This window comes from Protobothrops mucrosquamatus, unplaced genomic scaffold (genome assembly GCF_001527695.2).
Source record: "Protobothrops mucrosquamatus isolate PMUCROS unplaced genomic scaffold, P.Mucros_1.0 scaffold378, whole genome shotgun sequence".
Lineage (NCBI taxonomy): Eukaryota > Metazoa > Chordata > Lepidosauria > Squamata > Viperidae > Protobothrops > Protobothrops mucrosquamatus.
Genome location: NW_015386710.1, coordinates 1,301,631 through 1,321,589, shown reverse-complemented (window position 1 = coordinate 1,321,589; position 19,959 = coordinate 1,301,631). Strand labels below are relative to the sequence as shown.

Genomic DNA, 19,959 nt, shown 5'->3' with positions numbered 1-19,959 from the left:
TTCTGATAATTATCACATTGAATTAAGCAATAATTTATACAGATCTCTCTGTCTGTCTGTCTGTCTGTCTGTCTGTCTCTCTCTCTCTCTCTCTCTCTGCATTGTGGTCAAACATTTTCAGATTTTAAGTAGAACTGCAAAGGTGGAGATTAAAAACTGAAAAAAGATGTTGCAGATTGTACAAACATATTTTATTCTTCAAAATAATACAAATGACCCTGACTGCTGTGAAGACAATTAAAATAAGATTTATTTGCTTTATTTATTTGCTAAAATATGGCTTTAGTTTCTTAATAAGAAACCCCTTAGTTACATATACCAAAGCAGCTTCCTAGAGACAGTATTATCTAAATATGAAAATCCAAAATAATGTATGAGGATGTTATTGTAATAAATTCTTGCTTTCATTTTGACATATTATCCAATTAAGTGCATTCAGTTTATTGATGCACTTTGATTAATATATATTACTAGACTAATCTTTCATTCCTTTATCTTACTTGATAGTAATGTATTTTGGCTAAAGTAATAAAATATCTTTAAATGAGAGGCATCTACCATCTCTTGTGCAATAATTTACATCCATTTTTAATAGTTTATGCAAAATCCAATATTTCCTGAAGATGAACATCCAACTTTAATTTTTTTTAGTTACTAAGCCCCAATGCATCTGATTACCTTTAACATAGGAAAAAATAATCAAATTCTCACAATGATTATCACCAAGAAACTGCCAGGAATTCAGGATGCTTAGTAATAATTCTCACGTTGAACTCCCAATGGAAGATAATCAGTAGCATTTTTAATCCAATGAAGGTTAACAAATAAGCCAAATGGTATTGTTTAGTGTCAGGGAAATTAAAATATCATCATCATAAGAAAGCTATATTTTTAATAAAGAGTTTCTGAATAGTTGTTCCTTCCATAAAAAATGAACCAATAGCTTTGTCAAGCTTTTTAAAAATATTTGAGTATGTGTATGTATATGCCATAGTTATAAAACATTTCATTTCCTCTTTACTTTTGGAAAAAAATATTCTATCATGTACAGATATTAATAAGGATTTGTCAGAAGTTGAGAAAACAAAAATGGGTGCCTGCAGCTTTCCTAATGCTCTCTTTTCTTGCTTTAGAGGTGGGAGAACAGAAACAGGTCTTGCTCTGAAACACATTCTTCAACAAGGATTCCGTGGAGGCAGGAATTTATCAGTTCCCCAAATCCTTATAATCTTAACAGATGGGAGATCTCAGAACAACGTGTCAACCTTAGCCCAGCAGATAAAAGAAAGGGGGATTGCAGTGTTTGCAATTGGAGTCAACTTCCCAAGGTGAGTTGACATGGGATGTTCCATTGCTGTTGCCACTTAATAGGTAAAGATTGAAGGGAAGTCCTACAGTGGATAAAAGATTTCGGTTACACATCCTTGAAGAACAGAAAGAGGATACATTGTTTAGGAAGTTATTGCAGTTGAGAGTTTGGAAGACCAATAGTGGGACTTGTTTTCTAGAACTCAGTCATTGATTACTTCTTTTGCATGCCAAAGATTCCAGTTCATTCCTTGGCATCTCCAGATAAATCTTGATGAATTTAATCTGAAGTGTTGGGAAACTGGTAAAATTCATTCTAAATTTTAGAAGCAATTCTAGAGGAAGTTCTTGACTTAGGGCCATTTGTGAAGCGACCGTTTGCAGTTACAAGTGTACTGAAAGCAGTTATTTATGATTGGTCCTTGCACTTACAATCCCTGCAGACATGTGATCGTGATATAGGGACTTGGCAATTGCCAAGTGTTTGCAATAGTGGCAGTGTCCTGGGATCATGTGATTGCCATTTGCAACCTCTCAGGCAAAGTCAAATCACCAGGTGATTTGCTTAATGATCTTGGGCCAAACGACCTAAAATCAGGTGCAACTCACTCAATGACTATATTGCTCAGTGATGGAAGTTCCGGTTCCAATTGTGGTTGTAAGTCAAGGAATACATGTAAACTGAATAGTATGGTTAAAACATGTTTCTAAGACAGAGCAAATAATGCGCCGCATCAAGGAAAAAGCCAGAAAGAACAGGAACAGGTGTTAGATGTGAAATGAAGCTTTCCACTGGGAAAAAAGGTAGCCTAAGGGTTGCAACCAGTTTACGTATTTGTCTATTGTAAATAACAAAAATTATGTTGTATAATGAAGAGTATTAGGCCATTCCTAAAAAAAATTAAGCAGGATTAATGATTCAGTTTTGTACAAGGAAGCTTTGTGGTATAAGGATGTGTGATGTGTTGTTGTTTTTGTTACACTCAATTTGCTTTTGTGCAGGTGGGAAGAATTGTATGCTCTAGCAAGTGAGCCAGTGGAATACTATACACTGTTTGCAGAAGACACTGATGATGCCTCCAATGGGCTTTATACCATCCTTACACTCTCTGATATCTGCAGTGCTGCATTTCCAGGTATTTTAAGTTTAATTTAACCAATAAAGGAGAATATTTGTACCTTAGGATTGAAATGATGATTCCTTGGTTTTCTCCGAGCTTGGTTATTTTCTTGCAGAAGTTTCATTACCCAAATTATGTAACACCATCAGTGCTAGCTACTAACACTGATAATGTTACTTAGTTTGGGTAATGAAACGTCTGAAAGAAAACAATAAAGCACAAAGAACTGGATTCTCAGTTTAGTTTAAGTATTCAAATTAAGTGTTATTTACTTACCTTCTGTTTTTATTATGTCTTGTTTTTCATTTCTCAATTAAGAGCTATATTCTCACTGTGCCATTTTTTTTCATAAAGTTGTTTCTCAATTTATTTTAGTCAGTTTGGTATAGCCAGACTCAAGAAGACTCTAGATGGCTATAAAATTAATTTTATTACTCTTTGATGGATAGGGGATAAGGGAGCTTTTTATTGTTTTTTTATTGCCTCATTACCTGGTGTCACTCAAAGAATATTAAGAATAGATTCCATATGATGTTATTATATATTTTGCAACCTTCCTACAGTTTTTTGTTTGATGGAGAAAAATGTACAGCTTTTCGAGCATCTAAGAAAGATTCAAAAGCAACATAGCACAATAAAGGAGTATTCTGAGTTAAAATTGCATTCTGAGGTACAGGACATGGAATGTTGGATTCAAGTTACAGGCAGGCAGATTCCAATTGAATATTAGGGGGGGGGAAATCAACAATAACAGTAATTCAACATTGAAGTAAATTATTCAAAGCGGGTTCCAATTGATTGGGTGTGTTTAAGTTAATGGGTAAATGTAAGTAAAATCAAGACCAATTCTTTGGATTCCTCTATTAACCAGAAGATTGAGCTCTGAGAATCCTAAATGACTCTTTCCATCCCTAAGATTTAGGTATTAAAATTAATTACAAATATTTTAGAAAGTTAATGCTATACCATCAATAGCAACATGTATAGATACTGGTTGCAGTTTCTTCCTGTGTAGGCAACAGGTGGGTGTTTGCAAATGGAAATATTTTCAAAATGATTTTTCCTGCACATTTTAATAAGTATGTTGGAGATAATGAGAGAGAGAGAAAAAGAGAGAGCCAGTAAGCTATCCTTTTCCTTTACTTAAACATGTATTAATGTTCAGTCAAAACATTATTGCAAATCAGAGAAATAACTTGCCAAGGGTCAAAGTGCTCAATCATCAAACACTAAAAATTGCTTTAGATCAGCCCAGCCTATCTGACATCTAACCCAGTCTTACCTGTTTTGACTGGCAGTTACTCCCCATAAATTCAGGCAAACATGTTTTCTGAATTCTTGCCTCTTGCACCAGGTTGCAGGGCTGAACCTCATCCCTGTGAACGCAAAACACTTGAGCGAGTAAAAGAACTGGTTGGAAACTATTTCTGCTGGAAAGGATCCCAAAGCAATGATGTTGTACGCATATCACTCTGCCCTTTCTACAAGTAAGTCGCCTTAATAATCCTCCTCCTCCTCCTTCTCTTCTTCCTCCTCCTCCTCTTCCTCCTCCTCCTCCTCCTCCTCTTCTTCTTCTTCTTCTTCTTCTTCTTCTTCTTCTTCTTCTTCTTCTTCTTCTTCTTCTTCTTCTTCTTCTTCTTCTTCTTCTTCTTCTTCTTCTTCTTCTTCTTCTTCTTCTTCTTCTTCTTCTTCTTCCTCTTCTTCCTTCCCCTTTTCAGGTTTCAAGGGAGATATAAAGTTCTGGTTCTTGTACTTTTGGCAGCCTCAACCATTACAACCACAGTATGCTTCAATTCCCATGTGCGCCTATCTTCCCTTCTCATCTCTGCCCTTTTGCCACATACCCCTACTGTCCTTTGACCCAGCCTTCCTCCTGCAAACCTTACACATATCCAGCAGCTTCCAATGTGAACTGCAGAAGATGCATTGGAAGTACCCCTGAAAAACTGACCTGTGGTCTTTCACAAGGGTTTGCAGGAAGAAAGCTGGCAAATACAATAAGTGTGTGTGTGATGGACATAAGGTGCAGATTACAGTAGAATGGGGTTTGGAAGACACTGAAGATTTAAATACGTGCACTTCTTAAAAACGCTTTGTTTCACTTTTCCAGTTTTTTTCCAGAAACTATGCAGATGTAAAAGTTGGGGAATTTTATTGTTTAAAAAAAAATCTAGATAGTGATACAGAATTATATTGTTAATCATTTAATTAAATATCATTGCTTCACTGTTTTCAAATACAAACTCATCCAAATTTCATTTTGTTTAATATTGACTTCTTTAATTAAGCTGGAGGAACATTTTCATCAAATTTCCATCTACATGCTATCGAACCATATGCTCAGGTAAGACCCAGATCTTTATAAACTAAAATATAGGTGCTTCAAAATAAAAATAATAGAGTGAAAAAAGTAGCATATCTGTCAATAGACATTGGTTAGATCCAAGGTATTTTTCCATTAGCAACATTTGAATGTTTCCTTCAAAGAAGAGAGATTATTTTCACAAATTTCTTCCTCCTTCTAGTTTGGCATTCTATGGTTGTAGAGCAGTGTTTCTCAATTGTGGTAACTTGAAGATGTATGTATCCCCCACAAATAAGGGGAATTCTTGTATTGAAATCTACACATCTTCAAGTTGCCACAGTTAAGAAACACTGTTCTAGAGAATCCCCAAACTACAAAGACACAAGGATAAATATTGAAGGGCACCTGGAAGAGCAATCATCAGTAAAAGTAGACTCTTCTTCCACTCTGCCACTGGTGTTCCTCTACTAGAGCCAAAATGTTCTATGGAGAGAAGGAAGCAATTTATCAACTATATTCCATATGTCTTCCATGTAGATAAATTTAAACATTTATAACTCAATTTCCTCATGGTTATTTTTTCATTTTTGCTTTCTTTTGATTATAAAAAATATTAATCAGTATCAATTGAATTGTATATTAGGTTCTTAATTGATCTATAAATTATGTTCTTTCAACTCAGGACTGAAGATACATATTTTTACTGTTATAATGAAAAAAATTACACGTCCTCCTTTGAGCTTTTCTAATCATCCAATGAAATATTAATACTGAAGCAATTAATAATTCAAATTTTTATTTTGAAAAGTCATCCACCCTCAGTCATTACCCTTTTATTAACCAAACTAAATTATGCGTAGAATAAAAATAATGGCATGAATCAAAACATATATCCATTTATTACCTCTTTATGATATCTTGATTCCACTGAGACAAACACAGCGTACAAAGTTCCATAATTAATTCTTTTAATTCTTGAATTTATTTGGACTACCTTAATTATAAGAGATGCCTGGGTAGACCCAAAATGGGGGTGATGGACTAATAGATTTTAATTAGGTATACTATGAAATGCATTGCTTTTTTTAAGAGGTCAGTTCTGCTTGCAATTGAAAGAGGAAAAATATAATAAGCTTCCATTTATCGCTATTTCCTGAATTTAGATCCTTGTGATTCCCATCCTTGCCAGAATGGAGGCACTTGCATTCAACAGGGACTAGAAGGCTACCACTGTGTTTGCCCAATGGAATTTGTAGGGGATTCCAACTGTGGTATGTTGTTTTATTTTAGGGACTGGAATCTTGTTTTTAATGTGTTGGTAACATCAGCCAGTTTTCTACAAAACCTCTGATAATCATTATTATATTTGTTCTTTAATAAGGAAAAGAAGGGGATAAGAATTATACAGTTTGATTTAAATCAAATTAAGAATTAGCATATGTGATATCCATATCTGAATGTTCCCCAGAATAAAATATCATATATTTCATATATTGTATCATATCATCTCCAGCATCCTTCAGATCAGGACATCAGGATATGTTGACTTAATTTCCCACTGAACAAGCAAAACTGACTATTCCTCTTTCAGAACTTGTATAGGATAGAACCATTTATCCAGATCCTCCGTTATCAATAAGAATGGTGTTTTGTCTGGGTGAAGTGTTTAATTTATACATTATTATAAAAGAGGAATTCTGAGAGTGGCAGTTATTAATATGAAATATCCAAATTACATTTTTCAAATCTCTCTTGTGTAGGAAGTTTATACAGAAACTAAAAGGGTTCTTTTAGACGGTTTCTAATTATATCTCTGCTTACCTATTCTAATGCTTTTATTTATACTGAATTTTGAAAGATGTTTCTATCATCTGTGGTTCATGATCTGGTAACCTAAATAAACAGCTGAACAAAGAAATCCCATGCCTTACACACACACACACACACACACACACACCAATTTATTACATTTTTGCCAATGAACTAAGACTTAATTCATTCTGGCACCTTCTTAGATTACATTTTGTGATTAAATATTTCTGTAACTAAAAGATGACTGGCCTGAAATCACACTTTAATTATAGCTATAGATTGTACAATATTCTACTTTATTCTGCATTCTTTTTGGGTTTCTAATAGTTTTTGCTTATTTTGTTAAACAGCACCAAATATAAATCTGGAATGCAGTGTGGACCTTCTTTTGTTGGTGGATAGTTCATCCAGCACTACTCTTGAAGGCTTCTTGCACTACAAAACTTTCCTGAAAAGGTTTCTCCATGTAGTGTGGAATACAGAAACTCTAGGGAATGTGGCCCTGGCCCAATATAGCAATGATGTCAAGATGGTTGCCCAAATAGGAGATTACAGAGATATGTTCAGTCTGGTGAAGATCATTGATTCCATGGAGTTCAATGGAGGGAACACTTTGACTGGCAAAGCTTTACGATTTATTGCACAACATGGCTTTAAGAGTGCACCAGTCTTTGCTGATGTTCCTGATGATCTTCCACGTGTGGTCATATTGCTCACAGATTCAAAAGCTGAAGATTCAGTGCTAGAAGCAGCTAGGTTCAGTAGGAAACGAGGTATTTCCATCATTGGAGTTGGCAGTGAATTTTTAAGAAGAGAACTGGATGAGATTACAGGGAATCCAAAGCGGACAATTATCTATTCCACCACTCAAGATCTATTCAATAAAATTACTGAATTACAGAGAAAAATCTGCAGCATCGATAGACAAGGTAAGAATTCAAAATAAAGATACCATATCAATTGTTGTTTCAATATCAATATTGGTTCAGTATCACCTAGGCTCCTGCTGGGTGTTGTACATATTTCATTAGAGATAATATGGGAACAAAGCTACTACACATATACCTTGTATTAATAAATGAAAAAGAGGTTGCCATTTCTTAAAGCATTTGAAAAAATGTATGTGATGTCAATTGATGTCAAAAGGTGTGTGTGTTGTCAATTTCAACTTCTGTTATTAATCAGAGGTCATATAGACCAGAGTTTCTCAACCTTTCCAGATTGGCACCCCGGTGCGTGAGGGGTGGGGGGAAGAGGGGATGGTTTTGTGTGAGGGGCTGGCGCGTGCACATAACTTTATTTGTGTGAATGGCAGGCGCACGCATACATGGTTCATGCAAGTGGGTCTGTGAGCGCTGGTGCCCATGGCTCATGTGAATGGGTCTGCGAGTACCGATGTCTGCCAGCACTCGCAGCCCCAGTGGGCTTGACTGTGCACGCCTGTGCCCACTGCTTGCGCTGGTGCCCATGGCTCATGTGAATGGGTCTGCGAGTGCCGATGCCTGCCAGCGTTTGCAGCCCCAGTGGGTTCAACTGCTTGCGCTGGTGCCCATGGCTCATGTGAATGGGTCTGCGAGCGCTGGTGTCTGCCAGCGCTCGCAGCCCCAGTGGGTTTGACTGTGCACGCCTGTGCCCACTGCTTGCATGAGTTGGGATGCACATGCTTGCCAGCCCACCATTCCCATTACCCAGTTGTGAATAGGCCATGGCCCAGAAGTGGGCCATAGCCCACAGGTTGGGGACCCCTGATATAGACCAATTTAGATTTGTCTCTATATCACTTATTGATTAGTGATATATTTAAACAGTTTTAGCTGTTTTTGATTTAAAAAATGAAGTAAAATATTAGTTAATTCTCTTTATTACTATATATTTGTCCTATTGTTCCAAAGATTTGGAAAGGTATACAATGTCCTTCCTTTCCCCTTTTATCCCAGCTGCACTCTGATATAAGTTGGTGATGATAGCAGAGAGTTTTTGAATAAGCGTTGTAATTCACAGAAGCTGTAGTTCTCACTTATGCAACACATGAGATATTACAGGATATGGATTTCATTTTGTTTTATTGCTAACTCACCTTCCTCTGTTATCACTAAATCTCTAGATTCATAACCTCTAGTCCTAAATATTGATGAAATCCAAGTTATGTATGAGCAAAACCTTATTTGTATCCCAGTTCCACTATAGAAAGTCTTGTCATTGTTGTGCATGTTTACAGCTACAGAACGAAGTGAAATAACCTTTTCTATGTTTTGCTGATGGAAACAATCTTTTAATGAGAAACTGCAGAGGATGATTTCCCCTGCCACTATAACATTACTTTAATGTAATTCCCTTTACTGAGTATCCACATGAATGAGACACATTCTTCAAAGGCTGCTAACTTCTTCCTTTTCAGGCTGCCTATCTCAGTCCCTGGATTTGGTCTTTGCCCTGGATTCTTCAACATCAGCTGGAAGGGTTAATTTTGCCCAGATGAAAAACTTTGTCAGCAGTCTCTCTTCCCAGTTTGTCATCAATAGGGATATGACACAAATCGGCCTTGTTACCTTTGGTAAAAGGCCCCAAATAGTATTTGGACTAGATGCACATGTTACTAGTTCAGCTCTTCAGGAAGCCATCAAACAAGCTCCCTTTATGGGGGGCTCTGCCTCAGTTGGAAGTGCCTTGCTTCATATTCATGATGGTGTCACAGTTATCCAAAAAGGAGCAAGGCCTGGTGTGAAAAAACTTGTGGTAGTCTTCACAAGTGGATCTGGAGTGGAGGATGCCATAGTCCCTGCCCAGCAACTACGCAGTAATGATGTATCACTTTTTATCATTGGGACGGAAAGTGTACAAATGGACTTACTATTGAGGATTGCAGGTTCTTCTAATAATCTGGTGAGGATTTCTTCTTATGAAGATCTCAGACAAAATGAAGACTTTATCATGGAAAAAATGTGTGATGGTAAGGTATATTTTGATTTTCTGTTTTACAGCCACATTTTTTTTTCTTAACTGACCTTATTTTTCAGTCAAATTGATCAAATCAGCTTCAAACTTCCAGTAGAGGCAATAAAATACAAAAGTATAATGACAAATAAATATAAGATACATCAAATTCAATATAAGACCATTTCTCCTGGAAACATTGACTTTATTTTTACTTTACTATGCTTTATGAGAAGACCCAGCTTTAACTTTCTTCACGTCCAACAAAAAATACTTTGAAATAGCTATTAAATATACCTCAAATAAAAAGAATGGTAAACATTCTGTACTTCATTCAAGTAAATTAGGATTGTGCTAAAATATAAAACAGTGAATAACTATGGAAATAGATAAAATGTATTCTGTTAAAGATGAGTATGTTTTGTTTTTGAAGTGATGTCCTTGATAGGATTGAACTTGTAGGTGGTGAGACAGCTAGTCCTTGCTTAATAATGATATTTGGGCTCAGGATTTCCACCATTAAGAGATGAGGTTGTAAAGCACGGCATCATGCGACTGCACTGCTTAACAATGACAGTTCTGCCAGTCCTTGATTACCATCATTAAGTGAATCACCACAGGTACTTAAGTGAGGACCTCATACAATTTATGACTTTGTGCCAGCTTTCTCATTGACTTTGCTTGTGGGAAGTTGGCAGGAAAGGTTGCAAATTGCTATCATAGGACCATTGAATGCTGCAATGGTTGGAAATCCAAGCCACTGCATAGCTCCAGGTTTGTGATCATGTGGCTGACTACAAGAACACTGCAACAGCCAGAACTTCTAGTCATAAGTACCATTCATTTAGCACTGTTGAAAGTTTGAACAGTCGCTGAATCATTAAACAAGGACCACCTATAATAGATCCTACATGGGAAAGAAGGTAATATAATGACTCATGAAGAGAGAGGTATTAAACAAGGATTCTAAATTGAAAAATGTGCCATAAATAAAGGATAACACTAAACTTTATTCAGCAATAAATCATTGCTTTGGGCTCTGGTTTTGGGCTGGGTTAAGCCAACATAGTGGTACCTTGGTACTCATTGTTAATTGGTTCCGGGAAGCATGATGAGTACCAAAAGTGATGAGTACCAAACAAAATTTTTCCCATAAGGAATATGTGGTGAGTCCCAAGGCAGCCGACACAAGTTTTAGCTTATGTGTTGAGTACCAAACAAATAGTACCAGGACAAAATTTCCATGTCAAATTGAGTACCAAATTCAATGAGTTTCTAAGCAGATGAGTACCAAGGTACCACCAAGAAATAGTTTTCAAGGTAAACCTCTTGATTTGTTATAGAATATACACCTTTCTTCTTTGAGGCTCTTTAAGGCACTTTTAATTCCCATAGCCTCCAAATGTATCTGTTTTTCTTAAAATCTGTAAATTGCAGATCTTGGCTAGTTACTTTGCCAGCTCTGATTTCAGTACCCAATTTCCCACTGGGGAGCTCCTTCAAACACAAAAAGACATGTTCACTGATTTCCATTTGCCACACGTGCAACAAAAGCCAGGTATGCAGCTTTGACAGATGAGAGTTATTTGCACCCAAATAGTCAGCACGGTTTTCTGTTTTTTCTGCTACAGAAGCCAAAATGCCAGTAAATATATGCAAACCTAACCCCTGCATGAATTATGGAATTTGTATTCCTGAAAATGGCAACTATTGGTGTCAGTGCCAAGGCTGGGAAGGACCTCATTGTGAAAACAGTAAGTATTGCTTGGTTCAACAGGCATTTTTCTTAGATACTTTATGTCTGCTTAATTATTTGTTTGACCTCATTCTTGGCCCAATAACACTGAAAATGAAGGAAACTATCTATGAAAATAGGAAATGGATTTTTATTTCTAAACGTTTCTAATGTTTTTCATTTCTAAAAGGGATTTGTGGATTTGAGGTAAAAATGTAATACTGTATTTAATGTTGCATAATAAAATGGTATAATTAATAATGTCCCTTAAAGCCTACATGGCTTGATTTTAATTGTATTTGTTTTGCTCAGATCCTGCTGGTTTTATTCCAAAAGAGTAGGTATGCTAACTTAATAACAATATAAAACAATTGGCTGATTGTCATTTAGTTTTGCTGAGCAGCAGAATTTCTGCAAATGCATCTGGCAAGCAAGTTTGTTATGTCTGTGAAGAATGCACCAACCACCAACTCTGAAGAGCCTGGGAAACTTAAGGGCATCTCTTAGGTGACCGATGATTGAAAGCTGATGACTCTGAATATCTGTTTCATACTAGCTATGCATTATTATTCTAGTAAAGATGGTTCTTAATACTTTAAAGACTTGATTCCAAAAGAGCTCAGTTTTGGATACCTGCAGTCATGTGGGGCCCTTAGTGCTCTCTGAGCTTTCTGAGCTTAGACGTTTTCTTGCAGATTCATTACCCAACAAGGTAACATCATCTGTGTGCTCAGAGATCACCAAGGATCACAGAGCTATAAATATTCTCTTCTGTTGGAATTCATGTCTCTCTAAAGCACTCTTAAGGCTCCTAATAGATCTTGTAATCTATATTTTGCTAATAAATTAATTAGGTTGTGAATGCATAAAAGAATAGGCACTCAGTACTTTGCTGGGAGAACTAATAATTAACTTTACTTTTCCTTTTTTAAAATATAGGAATGCAAAGCAGTGACACTTCACAATCATGGAAACATTCTGCCATGATCCATACTTATCTAAATTGAGATGGTTGGGGCTGCTATACAGAATTCACCAGTATTTAAAAAAAGAAGACACATGGACTAAATGCACTAAAACAGACAAAAGAACTTTTGCCTTTAGTTACTGAAATCATACTTATTGGGGAAGTGAATTGTACACTTGCAAGTAATATGCTGTTTCTAAGAACAAAAGTTTTGCACAAAAGTATCTTATTTAATCGAAACTAAGGTGACTAATATCTAGCATATTTTTATATTGCATATTTATGTTTGATATATTATTTTTTAACGTAAGTAACATTACCTCTATATAATGCTGCCATAAATCCGAGGTTTAACAGTGGTATAACTTGACAAGCTCTGACATGACTTACAAAAGCTATACTTATGTTGTTAATATGACAATAAGGGGTGAAAAGCTTTCATACACAATACTTACCCAGATTTGATTTTGTGAAACCTAAGTTTATTTCCAAATATATAGAATGAATATGATTAAGGCACATTTTAGCCCTTTAATGATCTCCAGGTCTACTAGTTTATATAAGATTTTAGAGATTGGAAAACTCACTATCATTCACCAAAGATAATAGTTTGTATCCATGTTTTTACATGGCTGTTCCATTCTTTCCTCCCGATTCCTTTAGTTTTCTTCTTTAATTAGGAAATTCTATCCCTTTGATCAAAGCAGCAATATTTTGGACTCCCATTTCCAACCATTTCTTGTGATTTTGGGGCCATGCCAAGTTTGCCATTAACTGCAAAAGGATGAATCTGTGGCTACCTCCTGTTCTTATGATTTCATTAAGTCCTATGCTTTTATTGAAAGTATCATCTATCATCTAATCAATCAGTTAGAGAAAAAGGGTTGTATTGCCACAAAGCAATACATATAGCAATCCAAAACTGATTAGAAGTAACTTCCAAGCATAAAAATATGGATATAATACTCTTCCATTGTTCCTTTCTAGCAATTGATACGCACTGTCTGCAACTTCAAAGATGGTAGATTATTATAAAATTGTAGTAATATTGATACATTCTCCATGAATTTGTCTATTCCCATTTTTAAAATCATCTACGTTGTTGGGTTCCACCTTCATCCAAAATTATAGTAAACCAATCTATGTTTACTTACTGTAGCTAGCAAATAAAGCTGAAATAAAAAGAAAGAAAGAGAGTCAAAATAAATAAATAAGCCTATACACGAATCCCTCTAAAATCTTACTGTGGACCCCTGCCAAAGCCTTGATGCTAGATTACAAAGCTTTCCAACATTGTAGGTTATATAAAAACCTGATCAGTGAGTAGGAAATCAACATGATAACTGGCTGATTGATTTTCCAGGTATTGTTGCTAGAAGGGGAAAAACTAAAATCCTAATGCAATGTTGCATTAAACTGCAGTATAAAAGAACATGCATTATTGATTCTCCTTGCATGCTACAAGGGCATATATGAAGAGCCACAGGGAGTCTGTAATATCTCTCCTTAACAGTGCTGAAAGAAGAGCTTTGATAGTTGGAATAGGTCAGGGAGAAAATGTAGGCAGCCATGCCTCTTTGATTCATTCTTTTTGGTCCTTAGGAAAAAAATGGGCAAAGTATCACTAGGAAACAGAGTGCAGCTCAGTGGGCAGATAGATAATTTTAAACCAATAATTAAATATTGCTAGCCAGTTTCTTTACTCTGATCTGCTCTCCTTCAAGCCCAAGAGCTGCATTTGAGATGCATTTGAAGTATCAAGCTTCAAAAAGTTATTTCTAGAATCTTGACTGAACAGATCCCAAGAGATTAAAGCTAGAATATAGTCCCATAGCTGCCCCAGATAAAAGCGCTAAAGCTTTTGCCTGATACAAAGTAGTGGCTACAGTACTGAATTCCCTAATTTCACTGAAGAATATTCAGAAAGTGATCAAGTTAAGAAAGGCCGATTTAGTGCGAAACATATAAGTACGGGCGATATAGAATTGGAGCAGTGATAGGAAGGGATTGAGAGAAATACTGTATTATGAACATTATTTGGCAAGAAAATCTTCTGGGAATTATCTGGAAGGGAAGTCATTTTGCTATTGCTGCCAATCTATTTAGAGCTCCCTGGATAGTTTGCTATGTAGCCCTGCAATCCTATTTGTGTCTGCTCTAAAGTAAATCCCATCAGCGTAGGTTTACTCACCACTAAAAGGTTTTATGATTTTATCCTAAGTTAGCTGAGCAGTGTATCCATCTGGCAGGCATTTTTTTTATTATAGAACTGGCATTATTCATAAAATTCTGCCTCTTGTTCTACAAGCAACCCAATGAAGATTTTATGTTGTTCAAAAATGCAACTGCTAAGCTTTCAGTGTTCTTTTCTGCTGATTCTGAAGGGGTTTCTCTTCTCCACTTATTGTATTTCCTTTATGTGGGAATAAAAGTACATAGAGTCATTTTTGCTTGATCGACCCTTTTGCAGATCAAAAGCGTCAGCAATTCATGTTGGTATGTTTAATAAATATTTAACATGCTGCAGTCATTTGATATGTAGGTCCACTGTGTGGTGGTAAGAAAAAACTAAATTGTTTTTTTTTTTAATATGCTGATGAGGGATAATAACATTAGGAGTGAATACAAAGTGGCTGGAGCTGAGAGAAAGCAAGTTTGAGTTCCAAACTGACAAAAAATTATTTCTTGTACTCATTTCATACCAATTCCCTCTCTGTCTCACTGGAGCAGGGCTGTGGTTCCCTCCAATATTGCACTTCATGTACATATTCATGTATACTTCATGTACACATTTTCCAATCAAGGTATGGATTATTGAAACTTGATTAGAAAATGTGTACATTAATGAACCAAAGCAGGTTCACACTGATATCATTTGTTACCTGAAATGAAGAGATGGCACATTTTTCTCTGTTGTGTGCTGGAGTGGCAAACAAAGCTTTCTTTTCACAAGGGTGAGGGCCAGCTACTTTAGAATAGGACAGGTTAGCACAGGTTATGTAGCTTCCATGGAGCCAACAAAAGGGAGCAATCGTGAATCAACTCTGGAGTCTTGCGGGATTTGAAATATGAGGTGAGGATGGCACTCTCCGTGATGGTTGGGAATGGCTCTGAATGTGGCCATGAAAATATGCATTCCAAACTGTGGTCATGATACTATGGTTACAGGTAGTCCTTGCTTAACAACTGTTGGATTATGATGGACCCTCCCAGAAAGAATTTATGACCCGATTCCTAATTTCTGACAGCCACAGACACTCCCTGCTGTCACATGATCACATTTAAGTGTTTGGCAACTGGCTTGCATTTACAGTTGTTTTTAGCATTTTATTTTATTTTATTTTTATTTTATTTATTTTATTTTATTTTGCTGATTTCTGACATTTATTTCCATTTTCTGGTTAAAAAATACACTTTGAATAAAACGGATTTGTTTAATAACTGCAGTGATCACTTACCTACCAGTACTTTTGCCTCAAAACTGTTGTATGTATGTATATGTATATGTGTATGTATGTATGTGTATACATACATACATACATACATACATACATACATACATACATCATACATACACATACACCATCTGCAGAGAACACTTCTGGGTTAACAATACAGAATATATACGCACCAAATAAACATTTCTTTCCCATCTTTCCACCCCTTATACTGTGCTTATATTAACAATTTATATTCCAGGATTAATAAATGCAATTGATTTACAGAGACTAAATCCCCCACAAATTGCATTAGATTGTCACAAACCTTTCTAAACTGACCTCAGATTACAAATTAAGTAGTTTAAATTCTCTTAGTTTTGAAAATGTTTGTAGAAATCACATACCAACATATAATTATGCTGGAATTATGAAGTACAAATTACATATAGCATGCTACAGGTAGTTCTTGATTTAAGACTACACTTCAAACCAGAATTTCCACTACTAAGCAAGGGGGCTAAGTGGATTTCAAACGATTTTATAACCTTTCTTAGCACGGTTGTTAAAAGAATCCCACGGTCATTAAGCAAATTCAGCTTCTCCCACTGACTTTGCTTGTCAAAAGCCAACAAATGGAAGGTCGCAAATGACAATCATGTGAGCCCAGTATGCCACAACTGTCATAAATACATGCCAGTTGCCAAGTTGACCCAAATTTTGATCACGTGACTCTGAAAATGTTGCAACAGCCGTAAAAGCAAGGACCAATTGTAAGTCAATTTTCAGTGTCACTGTAAATTTGAACGGTCACTAAATGATTGGTTGTAAGTAAAGGACAACCTGTATCAGACGTTTTCTATGTTTAATATATAAACTATATGAAAAAAAATCCACAAATGTTAGGTATGTATTTGCATCTGAAATACAGTTCTTATTGGATCTGGAGAATGGTGGGGAAAAAAGCGAACACATCTACTTAAAACAATAGATATTGAAGCTGGGCTACAAGTATTGTTCTATTTCTAGAAATATGTGACAACAGAATTCAAACTCACACAAAATCTGGAAACCTTTGAAAGATTGTGGAAATGCTGTTTGTAAATTAGCTGAAACCAAATCAGGAACAATTCATTATGTTTTTCAAAGCTTCCAAGATTGATTCCTAGAGCAGAGAACAGCAATGTTTGAACGAGAAGGTGCCAAAGCATCCTGGTACAGTTGATTTAGATCCTATAATGTAAGACTGTGCAAGGGATCTTTTTAGGTAGTCAGATGAGCAAGGACCAAAGGATCCTGCTATTGTTTTAGACCACATATGATTAACTTTGGGAGTTTATTTCTTTATTTGACATAGCAATGACAATTTGGCTTTTGGAGTGTTAAGTTTCCCATAAGAAAGTTTTGCATGTCAGAACTGCAGATTACACCCTCTTCCTACCAGTTTCTCTATGATATGGACTGATGATTAACAATGGAACTAGTACTGTAGCTATTAAACAATAACAAGTATGGAGCACTTTATAGTTGCCATCTTGTGAATAGGGAAACTATGTAGCAGCCTATGCCTGTTAAAATCATTGTCTTGAAGTATGAATTTTTAGTGTAAGGTTTTTCAGGCTACTCTGAATTAGCATTTTTCTTTTCTATATAATTCATGTATCTCAAGAATCCTTGAATCTTTTTATATTCAGTAAAAGTTCATTATTAATGCATCCTATCAAAAAATGCTACAAGGGTGTCCCCTGCAGGACAAGAACACATCATACCGTATGAATGCAGATAAAAGAATGTGAGGATTTTGGAATAGATTAATAACTGTTCCTTGTAGAAAGTTGAAAAGTTCAACTTTGTAGGCTTAGATAAAACCAGACATTCAGTGGACATTGTTAGCTACTTCCCTGTCTCGACAATGTAATGATCAGAAAAACAAACAACACTTTAAAATACAGCCAACACTTTTATTTAAAAATGATTCATCTGAAATGGCAACTGACTAAAAAGACATTTGTACAATAAAGTTCTTTAAAAAAAAAAGCTAAGAACATAATAACAGTTCTATGGTTATTTAAAAGAAGGCTTTGGATTTGATGTTGAATTCCTATGTTTTGGCTGACACCATCGTACTTTGATTGAGACACACAACTTTATTTGAACTGAGTGGAGTAAATGAGTCAGTTGCTACTCCTCTAGTACCTTTTCTATTGATGCTTCTAGTTGTCAGGACTTCAAAGGTTGCCAGCTTTTTAACTCATTCTCTAACACATCAACATTTGCCCACACTGACATGGGGTATAGACATCATTTACTGGCACTGAAGGCAGATATATAGGAACAGGCTTAACTTTCATTAATGAACTGCTTGCCTCTCTTCAGCCAGTTGTACACAAGGTCCTTTTTTCAAACAGTCCTGTAACCCTTTAAGTCTATAAAATGCTACTCTAATATATTAATACACAGCCTTAGATAACCTTAGATAAACTTAGATAACCTTAGATAATCTTTGGCCTGCAAACCTAAGAGATGTTCTTACTTGAATATGACAAAGTCCTTAAACAACTGCAGCATTTACATTTGTGTGCATTGAGGGCATCAAAGAACAACACAGGGTTTTACACAGTTGAAGATTTCTAGAGATTTATTTCTGCTGCTAATCCTGACTTTCCACCCACTTTTGCAGTCTATTTCCTGATGTAATCCAACAAGAGGCATTTGAGTTCTAGATGCCAAAAAATAAATACTGTATATGATAAGCTAGTCAAATCCTTAGATGTATTCTTAGAACTGAAGTTGCATACCCATATGAGAAAAGGGCTTCTGATGGGTGGAGCAGCCTATATATGTGGTTCAGAAGAGAAAGAGCTCTGGCTAAGATGCTGTAAAATAACCCAGGCACAGGTAGAGCAGTAAGATTGTCACTGACTTCATGAATGCTAGCCAATCAGTATTGAAACATCTATCAATATAAATGTTAGCTAAAGCAATGGCGTCCAACCTTGGCAACTTTAAGATCTGTGGCTGTCTGGGGAATTCTGGAAGTTGAAGTCCACAATGTTGCCAAAGTTGAACACTCCTGATCTAAAGCCTGGATATTTTCTTTGTGGTAAATGATGCGTTTGTTGCCAAGGCAACGGTTTTGGCCCATCATAATGGGAACCCATAATGGGTTCCTGCAACAAGCAAATAATTAAGATGCATACCTGTTGCACAGTATCATGATTGTCTGGAATGGTGCTCAGATACCAAGCCCACTAAACAGTTTCAGTATTTTCCTGACAGTAGCTACTTAACAGTGATGTTTTCTGTTCATATATATCTAATCATGAAAAATTACTTCTATTCAAGAATACAATATAGAAGCTGGTATGTTTGGTGAAGAATCCATGCTAACTTTAAATGAGAATTTCTGTTGTATTTCCTGAGCTTAATACATCAACTCCTGCATTGTGAGTCCAGCTCCCGTATTGTACAGTGAAACAGCAGACCCTGGAGGTATATAGTGGAGGGAATAGAAGAGATAATGCTGTATGTCTCCACATATACCGTACTCACTATATGCCTCCTAAGCTAATTTACTGCCATCGGAGTTATTTAGCAACATGTCAGCATTTGGTTTTTCTGCATGGAATTATGCAGGGTGGAAAGGCTCCTTGTAGTTCTTCCCTTTAGGCAGCAATATAGTTACAAGACTCTTGCTACTTTGCTCTAATTGAACTTTGTTTATTAAAAAGGGTAATAAGATACCTTTCAAGGGTGGGTGAAATTCCTTTCTCTCCCAAATCATGTCTATGTGTTTACATTAGATTAATTCCTCCAGTGAAACTGACCTCAGAGAATACAAAGAGATGCTTAGTTCCTATCCTGAAGTATTAATGTCCCTGAAGTGCAGTGGAATCATCCCTTGCCTTAGACACATTTTACATATTACATTGTGAATCATCTTTAAATGTGTGCAACTACAGGTGTTTAAAGAATGAACTCATCTGTGTTATTTTTCCAAAAGTAAAGCTCATAGCCATGCACAGTGATCAGAACAGATCCCTGTACCCAATGGATTAAATCTTCATGTTGCCCACTCTTAAACATTTATGGGCAAACTCTAATACAGGGGTAGTCAACCTTGGCTCTTTTATGACTCGGGGACTTCAACTCCCAGAATTCCTGAGCCAGCTATGAGTTCCTGTGTAAATAAAGTAGATTTTTATTTGTGCTTTTGATTCAGTATTGACTCCTGGCAACTGCCCATACTAATGCCTGAAGTTTTCTTGCCAAGATGAAGTGGTTCACCATTGCTTCCTTTCTAGGGCTGTGAGAGAGTGACTGGCCCAAGGTTACCCAGC

General features: G+C 36.1%; 1 protein-coding gene across 1 annotated transcript in view; it reads left to right on the top strand.

The window, feature by feature from the left end:
* Positions 1-12,222, top strand: part of VWA2 (von Willebrand factor A domain containing 2) — a 30,991-nt gene extending 18,769 nt beyond the window's left edge. Inside the window, exons 7-15 of the mRNA XM_015815825.1 lie at positions 1,134-1,328; positions 2,311-2,444; positions 3,784-3,916; positions 4,718-4,773; positions 5,898-6,005; positions 6,897-7,475; positions 8,945-9,496; positions 11,112-11,234; positions 12,155-12,222. Of these exons, the coding sequence (XP_015671311.1) occupies positions 1,134-1,328; positions 2,311-2,444; positions 3,784-3,916; positions 4,718-4,773; positions 5,898-6,005; positions 6,897-7,475; positions 8,945-9,496; positions 11,112-11,234; positions 12,155-12,222 (1,948 nt within the window). The remainder of the gene's footprint in view (positions 1-1,133; positions 1,329-2,310; positions 2,445-3,783; positions 3,917-4,717; positions 4,774-5,897; positions 6,006-6,896; positions 7,476-8,944; positions 9,497-11,111; positions 11,235-12,154) is intronic.
* Positions 12,223-19,959: the final 7,737 nt, after the last annotated feature.